The sequence below is a fragment of the Mastigoproctus giganteus genome, chromosome 6 (genome assembly GCF_048544385.1).
Source record: "Mastigoproctus giganteus isolate SK-2022 chromosome 6, ASM4854438v1, whole genome shotgun sequence".
Lineage (NCBI taxonomy): Eukaryota > Metazoa > Arthropoda > Arachnida > Uropygi > Thelyphonidae > Mastigoproctus > Mastigoproctus giganteus.
In genome coordinates, this window is record NC_143580.1 from 76,644,911 (window position 1) to 76,669,578 (window position 24,668).

At 37.8% G+C, this 24,668-nt stretch overlaps 1 protein-coding gene across 1 annotated transcript in view; it reads right to left on the reverse strand.

Annotated features, from left to right (window-relative positions):
* The window catches only part of LOC150084418 (NPC intracellular cholesterol transporter 1-like), a 594,638-nt gene that overhangs the window by 375,282 nt on the left and 194,688 nt on the right, over positions 1–24,668 (reverse strand). The window contains exons 8-9 of the mRNA XM_090376055.1: positions 19,779–20,016; positions 6,682–6,921 (exon numbers count right to left, since the gene is read on the reverse strand). Of these exons, the coding sequence (XP_090232181.1) occupies positions 6,682–6,921; positions 19,779–20,016 (478 nt within the window). The remainder of the gene's footprint in view (positions 1–6,681; positions 6,922–19,778; positions 20,017–24,668) is intronic.

A 24,668-nucleotide genomic window follows, 5' to 3' on the forward strand; every position in this document is an offset into this window, starting at 1 on the left:
AAACCAACTGCCCGCTGGCTAAAGGCGAATTTCCGCACATCTATCCGACATCCGTCCTTCCTCAATTTGAATTTATGCCCTCTCAGGTGATTATTCTGAGCAAGAGGAAGAATCCCATCGGCATTGAGCATGCTCAAGCCATTCAAAGCCTTATACACCTCTATCAGATCACCTCGGCGATGCCTAGTCTCCAGGCTCTGTAATTTGCAAAACTTAAGCCTTTCTTCGTAAGAGCAACCCTTTGTTCCATTCACTAATCTTGTTGCCCTTCTCTGTACTCGTTCCAGCAGCTCTACATCCTTCTTGAAATGAGGCCTCCAGACCTGTATACAGTACTCAAGGTGTGGCCTGACCAATGCCTTATACAAGGGAATAATCACATCCCTGTCCCTGCTAGAAAAATTCCTGTATATCATTGACAAGACACCATGAGCTACTCTTGCAGCTCGTCTGCACTGCTCAGAGAACTTCATATCTGCCTGCACAATTACCCCCAGGTCCTTTTCATTCTCTACCACTGTCAGCGTAGTACCACAGAGTTGATACGTTGATCTGGGGTTACTGTTTCCCATATGTAGTACTTTACATTTGTCAATGTTAAACTTCATTTGCCACCTCTCAGCCCATCTGCTCAACCTTTCCAGATCCTGTTGCAGCAGCATAGTATCAGTAGTGTCCTTAACAACCCTGCCAACCTTTGTATCGTCTGCAAACTTGGACATTAAGCCTGATACACCATCATCAATATCATTTATAAATACAGAAAACAACAATGGACCCAACACTGAACCCTGAGGAACTCCACTAATAACATTAGTCCACGTTGAGCAGTGTCCATTGATTACCACTCTCTGTCTTCTGCCACTCAACCATCCCTTTATCCATAGCAGCAATTTGCCTCGAATGCCACACTTCTCCAATTTGTGCAGCAGTCTTCCATGCGCAACAGTATCAAAAGCCTTTCTAAGATCCAAATATATAATATCAAAGTTATTCCCTGCATCCAGTTCTTTTGTGACTACATCATAGTATCCAATCAAATTGGTCAGACAAGACCTGCCCTTAACAAACCCATGCTGTGTCTGAGCTATAACTGAATTCTTGTCCAGATGATCCTGCAGTGCTTCTTTAACCAGTGCCTCCATTAATTTTCCTGGAACCGAAGTTAAACTAACAGGTCTATAATTACTTGTGTCAGCCTTTGATCCTCCTTTGTGGATTGGGGTTACATTTGCACATCTCCAGTCCATGGGTACCTCCCCTGAGTCCAAAGAAGCTCTCATAATTATGGCTAGGGGTTTGCTTACTTCCTTTGCTGCCTCCATTAATATAACTGGATAGATCCCATCCACCCCGGGTGCCTTTTTTATGTTTATCCTCAACAATTTCTCCTCCACTTTCCTCTCCCCCCCTAGCAGTTTTCCGACCCACCTAACACTGCCTCGATAGCATCAGCAAATATTCTTGCACCCTTTCTATTTAAGTGTATTCCATCCCTGTAGAAGCAATCTCTCCTGTTAACAAGTACAGTCCAGGCTGAAAAAAATTCTACCCCTTCAGCCTTGCACAATCTTTCCAGGGCCGAATTGATCGACAAGGCTCTCATCATATACTCCCTCCTATCGTGTCTGGGCAGAATTGCAGACACTTTCAAATTCAACCCTACTTCACGGCTTTTTTTCAACAGTGACCTGTACTTGTTAAGTAATTCCGCTGGTCTCATACTCTTAATATCATTAGTGCCAACGTATACAACTATATCACCTTTTGTGCCCTTAAAAGATGATATCTGCTCTACAACGTCATCAACCTTTGCCCCTGGCAGACATACCCTGGTCCTGTTCCACCTATCCTTTTTACAAAGCATGTTCCCCGTTTCCCTGACAATTGAGTCACCAACAACTACTAGTTCCTGTTGGACCAGCGCATTCTGCCTTGGGGGCTGCCTCTGTGTTGCAAGATGACCAAGTCCAAGCTCTGGTGTTGATGTGGGCAGCTGAGAGCTTGATGGGCCCCTCAATTTATTTCCTTCAAGGGCATCCACCCTGTCCTTCAAGGTCTCATATAGGCCCATAACAACGCCGAGTTGTCGCCTAATTTCCTTGCACTCCTTGCATCGTGCACACACAAAGACATCCCCCATGGCAGTATCATGTCCCGTACCCGATTGCTCCACAAACATCAAGCAAACAGTGCATCTTAAAAGGCCGTGATTCATGGGGCAACCGCTCCCCTCAGTTCTCCCCTGAGTCACAGCACTCCCATTAGCTTGAGCCTTTTGCTTTGCTGCTCTGGTCAGAGTCATGATTTCGATTTAAATGTCAATAAAATTACAATTTCAGAACAAAATTAAAACCTTAAACTTGTATCTTAACACAGTTATAACGCTATATTTATTTTTCGGTATCGAGTGTTATCTACGAGTTCCCTTTATATAACTTCCGTATCAAGTATGTATTAATTATTTGTTACGTTTGTACTCTAAGTCGTTATATATATATAGTTAAAAGTACAATTTAATTGACAATGAAGTTTAACAAGATTAATAGACGTACTGATTAATTGACAATATTATATTATGCACTATACTATACAAAGCTAATGCTATCGAATTCCGGATATGCTGTATCGCGCTTCAGTAACGAGTGTTATCTACGAAATCCCTTTATATAACTTCTGTATCAAGTTATGTATTAATTATTTATTATTACTAATTATTTATGTTCCGTAACCTAAGTGGTTATATGTATAGTTAAAATTACAATTTAATTGCCAATGAAGTTCGACAAGATTAATAGATTTTACTGATTAATTTTCACGTAGCAATGGCGGCCGTTCATGAACGGTAAACACGTGGATTTGATACCCTTTCCGATACTAAGTAATACCTACAAAATCTCTATCTAAGTTATTTTAACTTTAAGTACCGTAAATAGGAATATAAAGCTACTCTAGAAATAAGTTAATATGTCAATTTAAACTAATAAAGCAGAAAATAAATCAGAAAAAACTTCTCTATTCCAAGAGCGGCAGAAAGGCACGTCCGCACAGGAAACCCTCGACCTCAGATGATTAATTTGATCATTAAAACTCTTGTTTTCTTAATGTGATTTGATTTGCATATTTTATTACATATAGTATTATCAAGTCCAAAAACACACCCAGACTGTAAATCAAATGACCAAGCAGTTAAATGAAAATGACAATAATAATTAATTATTTAAAGTAGTATAAGTAAGACACAGAACTTATTTTTTATTATTGAACAGTCAGTGCTTAACTGGGTTTGCTACTTAACTCATCAATCTGATATTGTGAAAGGCCATTTGCCACAAGTCAATTCAGTATCACACTACTCTAAATAAAAAGCAGAGTTCCAAAGAAGTATACTGCTATTTATTTAAGGTGTATTTCCCAAATGGTACACAAAATAAGGCTTTATCCTACTTGTATAATAATATTTTATAGCTCTCGTAGCATGAGAACTGTATTCACTCAATTTATCTGATCCAAAAGAAAACAATTTACATGATGCAAAAGAAAACAATTTGCATGATCCATTTAAAATAGTTAATTATTATTTACAGTTAATCATTAAATTTCATTAACTATTATTTCTTGAAATATCATTAAAGAAAATGAAAACCATGACATTCAAAAGAAAATTCACCATTACAATGGAGATATTTATTAACATTCATGCTCTAGACAAAGTTTCTTACTTTAATTGCTGGATACAGCATTTTATGAACATTTTAATAATATAAAAAACGAAATTAGCATAAGTAGTGGCATATGATGCAGGAAAGCAAGCTTACACATCATTAGACAAAAAAAACTTCCCATTTCACCCATCCACTCACTCCAAAAGTTTGTCCAGTCCACTTCCCCAGGGTCAAGTACAGTTGGTATGTAACTCTGGGGATACTGCTACCCATATGCAGTAGTTCAATTTATTTAAACTATTAACTTCCAAGACAGACTGAAATTTTTTTTCCAGCAAGCAACCATGCACTGGCTAAAAGCAAATTTCCACAATTTGAATTTATATCCCTTCAAGTGCATCCCACTGTATGTCCCACTGTGTAGAATTTAAATAATGTCTGAAACCACTATAGTCACCTTTACAAAAAGCAAAAACCCTTCCCTTTATCCTTAATGGTAGTTATGTCTTTGAGTAAATCCAACATCAGTACACTGTGATCACTGCCACCTAATGGTTCCTTTATCTGAAGATTCTTAATGCATGATTAATCACTGCTGATAATCAGATCACAAGTATTACTCCCTTTGGTCGACTCTCGATCATCTGCTGTAGAAAACAATCATCCAATAAATATACAAAAGTCTTGCAAATGTGCGAGTGACCAATCCACAAGTACCAGTCAATATCTGGGAAGTTAAAATCCTCCATTATAAGACATTCTGCTTTACTGGCCAACTCTATTTCTCTATACTATTTTTCATTGTACTCATCAGAGTCATTAGGCCAATAACACACTCCTACACCCATTTTTGCTTTCCCAGTGCTTACACTAAACTGACTCAACATTGCACTGTCCACCCATGTCAACTTGATGCACTTCCTTAGATTTTATGTGTTTCTTAACTAACCGCATAACCACTTCTTCCTTCCTATCTGTCTATCCTTTCTGTATACATTGTACTCCACATATTCCAATTTTACATTCATTATATCAGTGTGACACCACGTCTCTGATATCCCAACAATATTTGCCTTTGATGTCTTGACCAGCACTTCAAAATAATAAAATTTATTTACTATACTCCTAGTATTGGTGAACATGCAAGTATACATGCACCTGTTCTTGCTCTTAGTTACCCTAACACAGAACATGTATTTACTTATTCCATGATGACTCCCAGCAGTCCTTGAAATCAACAGCAGCTTGCTTTCCAGGTTGCTGCTCTTTCCAATAAAAGCAATGCAAGAATAACTTTCACCTCTCTCTCTCTCTCGTTAACAAGGACAGACCACACTAAGAAAAAATTCTACCCCGTGAGCCTTGTACAATCTCCTCAGGGCCGAAGTGATTGAGAAGGCTCTCATCATATACTCCCTCCTATTATGTCTGGGCAGAATTGAAGGCACTTTCAAATTAATCCTAACTTGTGACCTTTTTTCAACATTGACCCATACTTGTTATGTAAGTCCCTATTTCTCCTACCCTTAATATCATTAGCACCAATGTGTACTACAATATCACCTTTTGTTTTTTAAAAGATGATATCTGCTCTACATCATCAACTTTTGCCCAAGCAGACATACCCTGGTCCCATTCTACCTATCCTTTTTGCACAATATATTTCCCGTTTCCCAGATAGTAGAGTCACCGACAATAACTAGCTCCTGTGGGACCAGTGCATTCTGCTTTGAAGATTGCCAATGTGTTACCTGATGCACAAGAGTGAACTCTGGCATTGAGTTGGGCAGCTTACAGCTTGATGAGCCCCTGTTTTAATTCCTTCGAGGACATCTATCCTACTCTTAAAACTCTCATAGACATCCATCAGAACACTGAGTTGGCACTTAATTTATTTATACTCTCTGCACTAAGACATCCTTTCCTTGGCTAGATCATGTCCTGTTCCAGAAATATCAGCAAGCATTTCACAAGTTGCACATTTTTTTTAGGTTGTTATTAGTTAGGAGAATCGCCCCTTCGGTTCTCCTCCGAGTCACAGCACTCCCGCTACTTTGTGCCTGTTGCTTTGGTAGTCCAGTCTGGGCATGATTTCCATTTAAATACAATTTAATCAATTAACAATGAAAATTAATAAGATTAATAAATTTAACTGATTAATTGACAATGCTAATAGATTGTTAATGCAATGATACATATTGCGCTATCTAGTGTTATGTGAGATCTTATGCTATCTAGTTCAAGATATATATATTACGTAAATCTATATATAAATCTACAAATTCAATGCACTAAGAGGGACAGTTGGCATATATTAAAATGAAAAACACACCTAAATAAAACTGTTTCTATCCCTACCTTATTATATCACAGTGAAATTCAGATAATCACCAAAAAAAAAATCAAAGAATAATAGTATAAGTATAAACTACTTCGTCAAATTATTTAAATGATGTGAGGAATTGAGCAGAATTCAAAATGATGAAATGAAATGAGTTAATTCAGTTTGCAAAAACCTTGAATATAATGAGCAAAACTAAACAGAGTACCTATAATGGAAAACTAAAGGTTGTCTATACAAGTTCTTTGATATAATACTGCTGAAAAGTTTAAGTGAGCAAGGAAGAGATGCACAGTTCACAAGTCATGAAACAAAAAAGATGTTGATAATGCAAATAAAATTAAATTTTAATAATCATTTCTGATTTACTTTTTCCCCTTAGCTGTGTTTGTGTACATCTAAAAATCATATGGTGATTTCGACAAATCTTATGAGACCAGATTGCACACCGCAGGAAAACTGTTGTTGAAAAATAGATCCTACTACCTTTCCTTAGAAAATGCAACTGTTAAAAGTATTACATCTCTTAGTCTTCACTAAAATGCTGATTCTAATAAAAAAAAAGTGCTTCTGCTTTCAAACCTAAATAAACTTTCAATATATGGCATTTTTAAGATATTTCATCTTAGTTTTAAAGATATATTTACAGTTCATTTTTGGGAATTTGGTACTTACCTTGTGAAATTATTTTTAAATGGAAGGAAGGTTTGCCCATTAATATTTACTGTATCATATGGAGACAATCTGAAATTGATTTTAAGATATGAATAACCATTATTTTGAGATCCCATGAAGTCTAGCCATCTCTCATATGAACAATCTTTTCCCCACTCACCACAAATAAGCTCCATTACAGTGGTGCCAGGTTGTAGACCTTGTACGTCCTTACATGATTCAAAATAAATATAAGCTTCTCTGTAAGTAAAAGAAGAAAATCCAATAAAATATTCTGCTTAATATTAAACAATAAAAACTAATTACCGAATGTAATCTTATGATGATTTAAATAACTGAATAAAACTTTCATTAGCATTAGCATAGGCATATGATGCAAGAAAGCAAGCTTATACAGCACCACACAAAAAAACCCTTCCCATTTCACCTATACACTCAATCCAAAAGTTTGTCCACTTCTTCCTTGAATTTATTTAAGCTATCAACTTCCACAACGACAGATGGAAGTTTGTTCCGGCAATCAACTACCCGCTGTCTAAAGGCAAATTTCCACACATGTATTTGACAACTGTCTTTCCTCAATTTGAGTTTATGCCCACTCAGGTTTGTAATCTGAGCAGGAAGAAGAATCCCATCAGCATTGAGCCTGCTCAATCCATTCAAGGCCTTATACACCTCAATCAGATGACCTCACAGGTACTTAGTCTCCAGGTGCTGCAATTTGTAGAACTTAAGCCTTTCTTCGTAAGAGAACACCTTTGTTTCCCTCACCACTATTGTTTCCCTTCTCTGTACTCGTTCTAGCTCTACATCCTTCCTAAAATAAGCCACCTGACCTGTATGCAGTACTCAAGGTGTGGCATGACCATTGCCTTATACAAGGGGATAATCACCTCCTTATCTCTGCTAGTAAAATTCCCTATAGTGGGACCCCAACATCCGATGGTAATTCATTCCACAAAACCTATTTTTCAATGTTTCAACATTGTATGTTGAAAATATTCTATGTTGAAACCAATAATACATTGACTTCCTGTAATTTGTTCCCCAACAATACATAAAATAGGTATTTCTTGCATATTATACTTCATTTTTACATTAAAAATGAGTTTTTTTTATAAAGGTTACTTAATAAATAGTCATAAAACATCTTAAAATAAAAAAAAAAACAGACTTGAACTGCAGAGCTGATGAAATCAATGATGGTGTAGTGGTGGTGGTGGGACTATATCAAACGTCACGCATCGTTTCAGTCTTTTGCTGCTACTGGCAAAGAAACTGTCCAAATGGACTGATTTTGACGAATTTTTTGTAGCTTCCTGAAGTCCAGTGTCACTCTCCATAATTTTCTCAAACTCTTGTAGCTCCTCTGTTATTAGCTCACATCCATGAGCATCAATAAGGGCCTCCACATCCTCTTCGCCAGCCTCCAGACCCATTGATTTACCAAGAGTGACAATATCATTTGTCAAAGTACCATCACCTTCAAATCCATCAACGTTATGAATAATTAAAGGCCAGATCTTTTTCCAGGCTGAATTTAAGCACCTGGTGGAAACATCATTCCAAGAAAATAACTTACAATCAGCCTCACACAGTCCAGCATGTTGACCTTCGACCTCCAAAAATCTTTGAGGGTGAGAGCATTTTCACCAGAGGCCGCTGCAAAGCAACTTGCAAATATTTTCGTGGTGTAGATTTTCTTTAAGTTTGCAATCACTTGCTGGTTTGGTTGAAGAAGAGGAGTGGTGTTGGGTGGCAAAAATTTGACTTGAACAAAGTCAAATTGTACCTGAAGAGATTGAACAAGATTGGGATCATGGCCAGGCGTATTATCCAGCAGGAGCAGTGCCTTCACGGGAAGCTTATTTTTCTCAAGATAACTCTTCACTACAGGACAGAAAACTTAAAGCAACCATTCACTGAAAACATATCCTGTAACCCAGGCCTTCTTGTTACTGTGCCAAAACACTCCCAGCATGCATTTGTCAACTTTTTGTTGTTTAAATACTATGGAGGTATTAGAGTGATACACAAGCAAAAGCTTCAGCTTAAAATCTCAAGCGGCATTAGCACCAAACAGAAGAGTAAGCCTATCTTTCATAGGCTTATGCCCATGTAAACTAGCCTCATCCTTAGTGATATACGTGTTCCTGGGCATTCGCTTCCAGAAGAGGCCGATTTCGTAAATGTTAAAAACCTGCTGGGGAAGATGACCTTCCTGATCAACTAACTCTTGGAATTCAAGTTTACAGGTTTCAGCTGCTTTATTATCAGCACTGGATGCCTCCCCATGCCATTCAACACTTTGATATTCACCCTTTTCTTTTTATGTGCTCGAACCAGCCTCTGCTGGCTTTAAAGTCTTCAGAGCACACAGCACTGCCACTGGTTGATGGAGCATGAAGTTTCAGATCGTCATAGATCTAAAACAATCGTACAAGTGATGTTCCACGTGCCACACATTGAACAATAACGTTGTTTTTCAATAACAAAGGTGCTTATTGGTTGAAAACAATCGTAAGAGTGATATTCCTTACGCCACGCATCTGAAAATTTCCACCCATGTATCGTTCCAGCTATATCAGAAAACCATCGGTACCTGCAAATATCATTGGTCCTTAAAATAAAGTATCATATGGATGGTATATCGGTTCCTGGAGATATCGGATGTTGATATCATTGTACGTCGAGGCCTTACTGTATATTATTGACAAGACACCAAGAAACCTGCTCTAGCAGCCTGTCTGCACTGCTCAGAAAACTTCATATCTGACTGCATAATTACCCCCAAGTACTACCCTGAGTGTAACACTACCCAGTTGGTACATTTCTCTGGGGTTACTGCTACCCATATGCAGTACTTTGCATTTGTCAATGTTAAACTCCAGTTGCCACTTCTCATCCCATCTGCCCAACTTTTCTAGATCCTGTTGCAGTAGCAGTTTATCATAAACAACCCTGCCAACCTTTGTATCATCTACAAACTTTGAAATTAAGCCTGATATACCTTCATCAATATCATTGATAAATATACAAAACAACAATAAGCCCAACACCGAACTCTGGGGGACTCCACTAATAATAACATTAGACCACGAAGAGCAGTGTCCTATGATTACCGCTCTGTCTTCTCCCAATCAACCATCCCTTTATCCACTGTAGCAACTTTCCCTTAATGCCATACTGCTCCAATCTGTAAAGTAGTCTTCCATATGCAACAGTATCAAAAGCTTTCTTGAAATCCAAGTATATGATATCAAAATTATTTTTTGCATCCAGTTCCATTGTGACCCCATCATAAGCTGGTGTGCAAAATTTAAGGACCAGTCAGGTTTTCACCTGTAGCTTCTCATAGGAGTGGCCTGAACATGGGGAAAAGCAACCAAAGGAACCTTGTGAGGTACAGAAATGATGAAGAAAACAACACTGACACAACAAAGGAAACAAAACAATACAGAGGGACTTTATTCAAAAATGGCAACATAGCACTGGCTGCCATGATACAGATGCATCACTGCCAAAGATGGAACAAAAGGGAAGAGGTCGTCCTCAGTAGGAGATATGGCCACCCCTAATGTCGATGCAGGCTTTGCACCGCCTATCCATACTTAGAACATTGTTGATAAGTTCTTGCAGTAACATCGTCCATTCCTCTGTCAGCACCATCATCAGCTGGTGAAGATTTTCTGGTGGGTGTGGACGTGCCACTAGGCATCTCCCCAGAGTATCCCATATGTGTTCAATGGGATTTAGATTGGCAGAACGGGCAGGCCAATCCATATGAACAATGTTCTAACTTTCCAAAAGCATATCACAGCCAGCTGCAGTGCGATGGGGTGTGGCGTTATCATCTATAAACACGAACTCAGGGCCAATGGCATCTCAGAACAGATGCACATGGAGAAGGATTACCTCAGTACAGTAGCATGCACCAGTTACAGTACCACTTTCCAGTATCTGGAGTTGTGTACGTCCATCCAAAATAACATGTCCTCAGATGAGAATACCTCGACCGCCATATCGATCCCTTTCAGTGATGTTTGTGGGGTGATACCATGTGCAAATCTCTCGCCAGATTAGCTGACATCCAGAATGGCTGCTGAGACTGAATCTACTCTCATCAGTAAAGAGTACCTTAAGTAAATATTTTGTGGTTGTAACCTTTAGAAAGCATTGATCCTTAAGTTTTGTACACCAGTGTAGTATCCAATCAAATTGGTCAAACAAGACTTCCCCTTAACATACTCATGCTGGCTGAATTATTACTGCAGTCTTGTCTAGATGATCCTGCTTTTCTTCTTTAACCAGTGACTGCATTATTTTTCCAGGAATGGAAGTTAAACTAACATGTTTGTAATTACTAACGTTACCCTTTGAACCTCCTTTGTGAATTGGAGATACATTTGCACATATCCAGTCTGTGAGGACCTACCCCGAGTCGAATGATGCTCTGATAATTATGGCTAAAGGTTTGCTTACTTCCTTTGCTCCTTCCTTTAATATAAATTTAAAAATATAATTTATATTAAATATAAAATATAATATAAAATGTAAAATAATAAAATATAAAATAATATAAATTATAAAATAATATAATATAAAAAATATATAGAGTATAATAAAATATAAAATATAATTAAATACAATAATCTTCTAATGTACTGTAAGTTGATCTAATTTATGAATCTTTGATCGTAACAAGAATTGAAACCTCAATTTACTTTACAAACTTAAAGCTAAATCAATAAACTGACCTTAACTTTTGAAAAAAAAAAAAAAAACACCTCATCCCTCACGAGTTTTTATACATTATTATGTACACCTTTTGGCATCTCTCATATTGTGGGATTAACTTCACAACTGGATTGCCATGTCTGCAACACCAGGGTACCTGCCCGCCCACCGATGAAGGGCTAACAAGCCTTGAAACGGTGCCGTCTGGGTGGTGGTGCCCACTGAGAATAAGTAACAATAGCCTTCTCTTTTAGTGAAGTGTTACTTATTCGAGGTAGTGCAATACATGGCAATTCGTTGTGAGGGATGAGTACAATATAAAATACAGATAAAATGATGCCCTTTCACACTACAAACGTAGTTTTGTCATTTAGGAGTTTTCTATGGTGTATTTACACCAATATTATATAGATTATTTATACTCTTAAACATATGATGCCTTGTTGCATTGACTTTGACTTAAACATTTATTAATCCTGTATCGGGACGTTTCTTATTCATTTCCAATGCACATATGTAAACCACAATAAGGAAAAAAATATGATAACAAAAAGTGAAGTGCTGATTATAATAAATGATATTTTTTTCTATGTTATTATTATTATTAAGCATCAGCAACAATAACAAAAAAAAAAAAACTTCCCTCCAAAAACCACAGAATAAAGTTTGTTCCAATGATCAACCACCTGTTGGCTGAAGGCAAACCTTTGAACATCTATCCTGCAACCATTCTTTCTCAATTTGAATTGATGTCCCTTCTTGTGTAGTCTGAGCAAGAAGAATACCATTAGCATTAAGCTTGCTCAATCCATTCAAAGGCTTAAACACCTCAATCAGATCACCTTGCTGGTCCCTAGTGTCTAGACACTGCAATTTGCAGCACTGAAGCCTATCTTGGTAAGTTCAGCCATTCGTTCCCTTCACCAATCTCACTGTCCTTCTCTAAACCCATTCCACAAGATCTACATCCTTCCTAAAATGAGGCCTCTAGATCTGTATGCAGTATCCAAGGGGTGGTCAAACCAGTGGTATGTACAATGGGATAATCACCTCCTTATCTCTGCTAGTATAATTCCTGTACATCATTCACAAAAACCACATAACCTGTCCTGGCAGCATGTCTGCATTGCTCAAAGAACATCATATCTGACTGCATAATTACCCCTTGGTCTTTTTCATTCTCCACTACCCTGAGTGCAGTAACACAGAGTTGATATGTTACTCTGGGGTTACTGCTATGCATACGCAGTACTTTGCATTTGTCAATATTAAACTTCAGTTGCCACCTCTCTGCCCATCTTCCCAGTTTTTCTAGATCTTGTTGCAGTAGCATACTGTCGTTAATGTCATTAAGAACTCCGTCAACTGTCGTATAGTCTGCAAACTTGAAAATTAAGCCTGATATACCATCATCAATATCATTGATAAATATAAAAAACAACAATGGGCCCAATACCGAACACTGGGGGACTCCACAAATAATATTAATCAATGAAGGACAGTGTCCATTAATTACCACTCTCTGTCTTCTCCCACACAACCATCCCTTTATCCACAGCAGCAACTTGCCCTGAATGGCATACTGCTCCAATTTATACAGCAGTCTATCATGTGCAACAGTATCAAAAGCTTTTCTGAAATCCAAGTATATGATATCAAAATGATTTTTTGCATCCAGTTCCTTTGTGACCACATCATAGTATCCAATCAAATTGGTCAGACAAAACTTCCCCTTAACAAACATATGCTATGTCCGAACTATAACCGAAGTGTTGTCTAGATGATCCTGCAGTGCTTCTTTAACCAGTGCCTCCATTAATTTCCCCGGAACAAAAGTTCAACTAGCAGGTCTGTAATTACTCGTGCCACCCTTTGATCCCCCTTTGTGAATTCGAGATACATTTGGACATCTCCAGTCCATGAGGACCTCTCTGAGTTCAACTATGCTCTCATAATTATGGCTAAGGGTATTCTTGGTATTCTTACTTACTTCGTTACCTCCATTAATATAATTGGATGGATCTCATCCACTCCAGGTGCATTTCTTATGTTTAACTTCAACAATTTCTTTTCAACTTTCCTCTCATTTATTACAAAATCATTTAGTTCCCTGTCAGAGTTGATAAACATCTGGCCTCCACTACCCTAAAAAATTGGTCACGTGTGAATGTAGATGCAAAAACACTCATTCAGTTTGTCAGCCACGTAAGCAGGATCATCAGGAGTCGAACCACAGATATCAAGTGGACAAATCTGATTCATCCCATTCCTTCTAGAGTTTACATAAACAAAGAAGTCTTTGCTGTTTTTCTTTGCATTCTTTCCCAAAGATTTCTTGTAATCTGCCTTTGCTTGCCTAAACTCCTTTGTGACTTGATCACAGCCAACTTATATCTACCATAGGTTCCTGTGTTACCTGATAATTTATATGCAGCCCATGCATATCTCTCCTATGCCACAAGTGTCATTAGTTCATCTGACATCTATTCAGGCCTAAACCTTGAACAGTATTTCTTAGTTGGTATGAAAAGCCTAGTAGCTTCCAAGATTAATTCCTTGAACACTTCCCATTTATTGTCTGTTTGTCCCACTGTATAGAATTTAAAAACCCCAGGGGCTCACATCTGGTGAGTATGGGCTTGGCACACCCAGGGTCCTGAGCTGGATATCACCATTCTTCTGTTTCTTGGTGATTCCCTTCTACTTCACTCTCTCTGGGCAACTCGGAAATTTTTTTTTTGGCTGGTGCAGCATAAGCCTCAGGCTTCCTTGCACTATATGGCTAGTAGTAATAATAATAATAATAATAATAATAAAAAAACGGTCTGAGACCACCAGTCAGCTTTACAAAAGCAAAAACCCTTCCCTTTGCCCCTGTCGGTAGTTACATCTTTAATTAAATCCCGCATCAGTACAATTTGATCACTGCCACTTAATAGTTTCTTTATCTGCAGATTCCTAATGTATGATTATTCACTGCTGAGAATCAGATCAAGAGTATCATTCCCTCTGGTTGCCTCTTGAACATGCTGCTGCTGTAGAACAGCAGCATGAAATATCTACAAAAGTCCTGCTAGTGTGCAAGTGACCAACCCACAAGTTCCAGTCAATATCTGAGAGATTAAAATCCACCATTATAAGATATTCTGATTTACTGGCCAACTTTATTTCTCTACACAGTTGTTCATTGTACTCATAACAGTCATTAGGCCTATAACACACTCCTACATTCATTTTTGCTTTCACCCATGTTTATGTCACAACAAACTGACTCAACATTGCACTGTCCACTCATGTCAATTGGATACACTGCCTTAGAATTTGTGTTGTTTCTTAACTAACAGCATAACCCCTCCTCCCTTCCTATCCTGTCTGTTCTTTCTGTACACACTGTACTTCTCAAATTCCAATTCTGCATTCATTATATCTGTGTAATACCACGTCTCTGATATCCCAACAACATCCACCTTTGATGTCTTCAAATTCATCAAATTTATTTACTATACTCCTAGCATTGGTGTACATGCAACTATACATTCACCTGTTCTTACTCTTATTTACACTAACATGACCCACGTATTTACATGTTCCATGATGACTCTCAGCAGTTCTTGAAATCTCAGCAACTTGATTTCCATGCTGCTGCTCATTCCAATAGAAGCAGTGCAAGAATCACTCTCAACCTCTGCCTGCGGCTACTGTTAATCTATTAGTGTGAATAACTCAAAACTACTAGTTTTCTGACCCACGTAACACTGCCTCGATAGCATCAGAAATATTCTTGCACCCTTCCTATAGAAGTTTATCCCATCCCTGTAGAAGCAGTCTCTGCTGTTAACAAGCACAGACTACACTGAGGCAAATTCCACCCCATTCTTCCTCCACTTGAAAGCAGTCAAGTTTTAATTTATTTTTATTTTACTTTATTTCATTGCATGTTTATTTTTTTTAGTATTCTTTTCACCTACTAGAAAAGGAATTTTTCTAGCAGGGATAAGGAGGTGATTATCCCCTTGTATAAAGCAATGGTCAGGCCACACCTTGAGTACTGTATACAGGTCTGGAGGCCTCATTTTAAGAAGGATGTAGAGCTGTTGGAACAAGTACAGAGAAGGGCAACAAGATTAGTGAACAAAACAAAGGGTTTCTCTTACGAAGAAAGGCTTAAGTTTCGCAAATTACAGTGTCTGGAGACTAGGCACCTGCGAGGTGATCTGATTGAGGTGTATAAAGCCTTGAATGGTTTGAGCATGCTCAATGCTCAAACCATTTCAGAATAATCACCTGAGAGGGCATAAATTCAAATTGAGGAAAGACAGTTGTAGGATAGATGTGTGGAAGTTTGCCTTTAGCCAGCGGGTGGTTGATTTCTGGAACAAACTTCCATCTGTCATTGAAGAAGTTGATAGCTTAAACAGATTCAAGGCAGAACTTGACAAACATTTGGAGCGATGGGATGGGTGAAATAAGGGGTTTTTTTTTTTTTTTGGCTGATGCTATATATAAGCTGTTTTCTTGCATCATGTGCCCTTGCTAATGCTAATCTGGTTGTTTGCTGGGTCAGCATAAATCTGTATGCATCCAATAATGATAATCATTCCGCACACCTTTAGGCTACTATCCTTTATAATAAAAAGCAAAAAAACTAAACCTTTCTAATTTACTAAAGAATTGAATACTTTCAAAAATTTGGTCTGGGATGAATTAGACTACAGGATTGATGTGTGCCACATGACATGAGGGCACACATCAATCCTGTGTCAATTAATTATTGTGCATCAATTATTGTGCATTTGTAAGATTATAGAAATAATCTGTGATAGTTCATTTACATATTGGTTTTGACTACAAATGTTCATATATAACTTAGTTACTAAGTAATAATTTTTTGAAACTATTCACCCTGAACACTCGAAAACTATCACAGTTATTTCTATAATCTTAAAAATGCTCAATATGAACCCCTCATATATACGGCACACATTAACCCTGTAGTCTAATTAGCAGTAATAGTATATGCCATATAGTGCAAAGAAGCCACAGGCTTTTGCTGCATTGGAAAAAAAAACAAAAAAAAAAAAAACAATCAAGTAGATAAAAAAACACAAATTATATGCTTCCCTCCTCACACAGGTAAGTATCCAGGTGACCTTTGAAATTTGCTTGTAATTGTAAAGAAGTTTGTAATTCATATCAGACCCTTTGTAGGCTATCACCATCATTGGTTGAAATGGCAGCCACAATACGTTTCTTCATATCCTTAAGACTGCGAGGAAGATGTGGTGCAAGCATGTGATTCTTGATATATCCCCAAAGAAGAAGTTGCCTGGTGTTATATATCTGGGGATTTGGGTGGCCACTAATCCAGAGACAGGTTATATATGTTGAATTATTTACGAATCACCCTGTATCATTACCTGCATACTGTTTACTACAGAAACTGAGGACCCAATATTGTTGCTTTTCCTTTCAATTTTTATATGCCATTGAAATTGTATGGTATACAAACAACATACCTCATATATATTTAATTCATACTTTTAATCATTAGTATTGAATTCTAATTATATATTCTGTAGATTCACTGAGTTATATTCAGATTTTTTTTTTTTAATACTGTCCAGGAAGTCTTTCCTAACCCATATACATACTTAACAGCACATTCATTAAGTTCATGGAGTTCAATTGCTTTGCCAGTACGGAAATACCTCGCATAGCGCGGTTAATTCGTGCCAAAAAAATACCGTACTATGCAAAACCGTGCTGATCGAGGTATTATTAGTATGTATTTTAATGTAATGTGTTCCGACAATTTGATTATATGGGTCAAGTTGCAAAAATATATAGGTGTTTGTTTACTATAAATTGATGCACACAAAGTTCTTGCAAAAAAAGGAACTAAAATGATAAAAATGAAAAATACTAGTAAGTATAGTAGAAATGATTTTTATTGCAGTATGTACATACCAAAAGAATATAAGTGAAGTATGTACTGTATTTTTATTTTGAAAAATAACTGATCAGCTTAGCTTGCACAGTTTTTTTTCTTTTTATCTGCATACATCTCTTTATAACATCGAATGTCATTTTGCAACGCCTGCCTTACTTTCATACCTCGTTTGATGTTTGGATCTAGAAGAACACTCAGTGTCATTACATTTCTTCTTTCCACTCATATTTGCGTATAAAGGTGTAATGTTTTTAAAAAATAATTTTTAATAAAAATACACAGCGAAAAATATTTGTACAGCTTACGCACAATCAACAACCTCACCGCTCGGAATCTAGAGTGTTTACTAATGTATGAAAGCAGAGTCTGTATATAATGGGAATTTCGACAACAGTCAGAATGGCCTTGAATCCATAACGCATTGGCCTACGTGCTAGCATTATAATACATATCAAATGTATTGGTGCGTAAAGCAGTTAATTTTTTTTCAATTTGTAAACTGCGCTATAGTGAAACCCATGCTTTTCAAAACTGCGATATGCGAGGTATTCCTGTAGTTGTAGTCCATAAATCATACACAATTAATTATAATTACTTGTAGAAATACCAAAAGAAACCTATTAAAACTATATATATATATGTGTGTGTGTGTGTGTGTGTGTGTGTGTGTGTGTGTGTGTGTGTGTGTGTGTGTGTGAAATTTAATGCGTTATTTATTAAAAAAAAAAACCTGTATAAAAGCATAAAACATAAACAAGAGCATTTTCCAAAAAAAGTGAGTTAAGTATAATAACTAGGGAGCTCCAACCCTGCTCGCTTTGCTCGCTGATACCTGTCCCTGCTTTTCTACATAAAATTCAGAGGTATGACAAAGTAAGTCAAATCTTTTCTACATAAAAGACACACCAGTTGAAACGCACTGATCAATATCTAATCAGGAAATGACCTATGTAATTAATTACCTGTGCAGTTTTTAGTGCGCAGCATTCTCAAGGTCAAAAATAGCATTAACTATTTTATAATTTTAAAGTTAAGTACTGGTAGCTCTTATTCTACCAGTACTTAGGGAACCTCATTGTGTATACAGGGAATCCCCTTGGGTTGTTAGTCAAAACTAGCTAAAAGAAAGAACGCATGTAGCAGGTGCACTTAAACAAGCTGCACACCACACTTTTCAGGTAGAGGTGGCACCATGCTCACTTCACAGTGTAAAACTGATAACCCACACACACACACACACAAACTAATTTTTACTAACAGCCAAAGAGAATATCTTTCATAAGGCTTCAACTTTTATTCCTTTTAACTTTTTTTGGGAATATTCTTTATTCAAGAATATTCAAAAAAAAGTGATTTTGAAATATTTTTGTAGATAAGAACAAATGCACAGAAATTCCTGCACATTTGTTCTCTCCACCTACACACTTTGCAATATTTTTAAGCAAAATGCTGCCCACTCTTAGAAAGGATTCCTCTTCCATATCTCTTTGAGAGATAGCCAATCCTATGAGGGCAGAACCACACCTCTGCAATTATTATCATGAATAGTATATGATAGTTCACTGGTATTTCTGAAATAGTCACGAACCTTCCACCCAGTTCAGAATATTTCCCTTTGTATTTAGGGATGGGGGTGATTTTTGATGTGTGTGGGGATGGGGAGTGATCTTTGAAAAATTTCAGCCTAGGCCTCTATGTTTTCTGCCTTCACTAGGTACATACTTTGTCTATTAGTGGTGTGCACAGCATAAGACCACCACCCTTCAACCCACACCTTTGGCAGATTTAGATGTTATTGAAATGCTATATCCCTTGGTTGTTTCAGATGGTAGCACTTTATAGTTTCTGACAAAATGAGGACCAGGCAGATGAAAGCTTTTTTTATCACATTTTAATTGTGTTTAATCATTTATCTTTGGGAATTTTAGTTTCACAAATTAAAAAAAAATTCAAAAATGTAATACAAAGGTAATATGATTCTAAAAAATCATTTCTATCTATTTCAACACAGAGCAGCACCATGTAAGAGGATTATTCAGGGACCCCTTGGGTCATTTGTCAAAAACTACGTGGTAAGTACACTCAAAAATGTCTCTTCAGTATAGTGCTTTTCCCAGTTGAACTTGCAATGCCACTGTCAAGCATGGAGATTCAATTTTACTAAATGAAACATTCATTACACTTAAATGCTCTAATTATTTAAAAAAGAAAAAAACTCTGCTTCTTTCTAATGAACTATTTCTGCAGTTTTCTTAGCATTATATGTCAGAGCAATTTAATGACATTTGAAGAGAGTGTTTTCATATAATGATCACAAAGGGTAAAAGGCTGCTGATGCATTATCTGATTATCCCTATTAAGATTTTGTCAGGGTCATTTTACAACAAAAAAATCAAAAACAGTTACTTACTGGCCAGAGAAATAGTAATCTATTTCTTTAACTTTCTGTCTTCCATCTCTCATGTTTTCAGTTCGTGTCACATTTAAGAAGAGACTCTGCTGAGGTGAACAACTCATTGCACAAAAGAGCTTCCTTATGTTTCTCATACAAGATGGGCATCTCTTCAGTCCTAATCCTCCAGCTAACTTCATATGAAATGCTAACCCTTTAAGCTGCTCATAATCACAGCAAATATTTAAATCCTTATCTGGAAAAAAAAAAAAAAAAAAAAAATCAATGGTGTTTTAAATTAAGCAAAGAAAATACAAAATTTCAAATTAGATATGAAAGAAAAAACCAAATGCTTTAGTATTTAGCATCATGCAACAAGCTTACAACAGCATCAGCAGAAGGGGGAAAAAACCCAACACTTCCCATATCACCTGTCCATCCCTTCTTTGTCTAATTCTTAACAGTTTGTCTAATTTTTCCTTGAATTCAAGCTAGTTCCTTGAAGTCAAGCTACCCACCAGATGGGAGTTTGTTCCAACAATCAGTCACCCACTGGCTGAAAGCAAACTTCTAAACATCTATCCTTTAACCCATCCTTCCTCAGTTTGAATTTATGCCTCATGTGCCCCTTTCTCAGGGGGAATTTATGTTCCCTGAAAAAGAGGAAGGATTCCATCAGCATTGAGCTTACTCAATGCATTCAAAGCCTTAAACATCTCAATCAGCTCTCCTCTCAGGTGCCTAACTGCAAAACTGAAGCCTTTCCTAGTAAAAGCACCCTTCTGCTCCCCCTCAATAATCTTGTTCCTCTTTTCTGCACTTGTTTCAACAAATCTACATCCTTCCTAAAATGAGACTTCCAGATGTATATGCAGTACTCAAGACGTGGCCAAACCATTACCTTATACAATGGGATAATCACCCTCTCACCTGTCTACAAAATTCCTGTCTATTGCTGGCAAAAACCCATGGGCTATCCTAGGGACCTGTCTGCACTACTCAGAGAACTTCATATCTGACTGCATAATTACCCCAACATCTTTTTTCATTTTCCACTACTTTGACTGTAGTACCACACAGTTAGTACGTTAATCCAGGATTACTGCTCCCCATATGAAGCACCTAGCATTTGTTGATATTAAACTTCAATTACCACTTCTCATCAAATCTGCCTAATTTGTCTAGATCTTTTTGTGGTAGCATACTTTGATTACTGTGATTATCCACACAGCCAACTTTTGTATCATCTGCAAACTTAGACATTAAGCCTATTATGCCTTCATCAATGTCATTAACAAATATAGAAAACAACAACAGGCCCAGTACTGAAACCTGGGAGAATCTATTAATAACATTAACCCAAGAAGAATTGTGCCCAGTGACCACTCTGTCTTATTTGAGTAACCATTTGTAAAAGAACTGTAAATTCTTATTATTATATTCTTATAAATTCTTATTATGAAATGCAATAAATCTGAGGCTTATGTTGCACCAGCCAAAAGAAATTTGAGTTACCCTGTGTGTGTGTGTGTGTGTGTGTGTGTGTGTGTGTGTGTGTGTGTGTGTGTGTGTGTGTGTGTGTGTGTGTGTGTGTGTGTGTGTGTGTGTGAGAGAGAGAGAGAGAGAGAGAGAGAGAGAGAGAGAGGTAGAAGGAAATCACGAAGAAAGAGAAGAATGATGATATTCAGCTCAGGACCCTGGGTGTGCCAAGCCCATACTCACCAGATGTGGGCCCCTGGGGTTCACATCTGGTGAGTAAGGGCTTGGCATGCCCAGGGTCTGAGAAACAGAGGGCGCTGTCTCTCTTTAAAAATTACAGCTGTGAATTACAGGCTCCGAAAAAGCGATAAGTGTTTGCCATTTTATTTAACTAATTTTTATTTTATATTGAACTTTATAAGTGGCCATATAGTTCTAGATACGGTAGTTATTTTTATTTTTAATTTAGATAACAAGAGTTTTTGTATAATACTACTTAATATACGTAAAACAACTTTTTTTTTGTTCGAATCTTGCAGCCATTGTTTTTGTATAGAGCGGTAAGGAATTCAAATTTTTAATTGTGGTAACTAGGTAGCTTTAACATAAAATTATATAGCATAATTCAAATCCCAGCATTTAGGATTCTATTAGATAGTGTAGTATTGACAATTAATTAATTCAATTTATTGATCTTATTAATTTAAAATATCATGCCCCAGATAGAGCAGAAAAGCAACGGGCAAAAAGTGGCAGGAGTGCTGTGACTCGGGGGAGAACTGAGGGGGGGGGGTGATTCTCCAACACATCACAGCCTAAAAAAATGTGCAACTTGTGAAATGTTTGCCGAACTATCTGGAACGGAACATGATCTAGCCAAGGAAGATGTTTTTGTGTGGCAGGTGCAGAGAGTGTCTAGAAATTAGGCGTCAACTCAGCATTCTAATGAGTGAGAGCTTCAGGTGTAGGGTAGATGCCCTCAAAGAAATTAATATGAGGAGCCCATCTAGATCTCAGCTGCCCAACTCAATTCCAGAGCTCACTCCTGGGCATCAGGCAACACAGCGGCAATCTCCAAGGCAGAATGCACTGGTCCCGCAGGAGTCAGTTATCGTCAGTGGCTCTATTGTCAGGGAGACGGGGAATATATTGTGTAAAAAGGATAGATGGAATAGGACCAGGGTATGTCTGCCAGGGGCAAAAGTTTATGACATTGTAAAGCATATATCATTTTTAAGGGCACAAAGAGTGATATTGCTGTACATGTTGACACCAATGACATTAAGAGTAGGAGATCTGCAGATTTACTTAACAAGTACAGGTCAATGTAGCAAAAAAGTCATGAATTAGGGTTAATAGGAGGGAGTACATGATGAGAGCCTAGTCAATCAATTCGGCCCTGATGGAAATGTGCAAGGCTCAAGGGGTAAAATTTTTTTCAGCCTGGTCTGTGCTTGTTAACAGGAGAGACCGCTTCTACAGGGATGGGATACACTTAAATAGAAAGGGTGCAAGAATACTTGCTGATGCTATCGAGGCAGTGTTAGGTGGGTCGGAAAACTGCTAGCTTGGGGGGGGGGATTCCCAGCCTAAAAGGTTAAAAGTAGCCACACACAGAGGTGTAGATGATTCTTGCACTACTTCTATTATAAAGACCCTCGCTCCACGCCACTGCTCATTATAATAGAAGTAGTGCAAGAATCATCTACACCTCTGTGTAGATGATTCTTCTGTGTAGATGATGCTATCGAGGCAGTGTTAGGTGGGTCGGAAAACTGCTAGCTTGGGGGGATTCCCAGCCTAAAAGGTTAAAAGTAGCCACACACAGAGGTGTAGATGATTCTTGCACTACTTCTATTATAAAGACCCTCGCTCCACGCCACTGCTCATTATAATAGAAGTAGTGCAAGAATCATCTACTCAGAGGTGTAGATGATTCTTGCACTACTTCTATTATAATGAGCAGTGGCGTGGAGCAAGGGTCTTTGGGGGTTTCAGGGACTGATGGCAGTCATCGTGAAACAGGTGGGTATATGGGATGTGTTAGGGTAACTAAGAATAAGAATATGTACATGTATACTTGCATGTATACCAATACTAGAAGTATAGTAAATAAATTTGATGAATTTGAAGTGTTGGTCAAGACATCAAAGGAGGATACTGTTCGGATAGCAGAGACGTGGTGTCACACAGATATAAGGAATGCAGAACTGAAATTTGGGGAGTACAATGTGTACAGAAAGGATAGGAAGGGAGGAGGTGTTATGCTGTTAATTAAGAAAAACATAAAATCAAAAGAAGTGAATCCAGTTGATATAGATGAACAGTGCACTGTTGAGTCAGACTTGTCTGACCAATTTGATTGGATACTATGATGTAGTCACAAAAGAACTGGATGCAGGGAATAACTTTGATATTATATATTGCTGCACAAATTGGAGCAGTGTGGCATTGGAGGCAAATTGCTGCTATGGAATAAGGGATGGTTGAGTGGCAGAAGACAGAGAGTGGTAATCAATGGACACTGCTCATCGTGGGCTAATGTTATTAGTGGAGTCCCTCAGGGTTCAGTGTTGAGTCCATTGTTGTTTTCTGTATTTATAAATGATATTGATGATGGTATATCAAGCTTAATGTCCAAGTTTGCAGTCGATACAAAAGTTGGCAGGGTTGTTAAGGACACTACTAACGCTATGCTGCTGCAACAGGATCTGGAAAGGTTGAGCAGATGAACTGAGAGGTGGCAAATGAAGCTTAACATTGACAAATGTAAAGTACTACATATGGGAAACAGCAACCCCAGAGAAACGTATCAACTCTGTGGTACTACACTGACAGTGGTAGAGAATGAAAAGGACCTGGAGGTAATTGTGCAGGCAGATATGAAGTTCTCTGCGCAGTGCAAACGGGCTGCAAGAGTAGCTCATGGTGTCTTATCAATGGTATACAGGAATTTTTCTAGCAGGGATAAGGAGGTGATTATTCCGTTGTATGAGGCAATGGTCAGGCCAAACCTTGAGTACTGTATACAGGTCTGGAGGCCTCATTTCAAGAAAGATGTAGAGCTGCTGGAACGAGTACAGAGAAGGGCAACAAGATTAGTGAATGGAACAAAGGGTTGCTCTTACGAAGAAAGGCTTAAGTTTTGCAAATTACAGAGTCTGGAGACTAGGCATCGGCGAGGTGATCTGATAGAGGTGTATAAGGCTTTGAATGGCTTGAGCATGCTCAATGCCGATGGGATTCTTCCTCTTGCTCAGAATAATCACCTGAGAGGGCATAAATTCAAATTGAGGAAGGACGGATGTCAGATAGATGTGCGGAAATTTGCCTTTAGCCAGCGGGCAGTTGGTTTGTGGAATAGACTTCCATCACTTGTTGTTGAAGTTGATAGCCTAAACAAATTTAAGGCTCAGCTGGACAGGTATT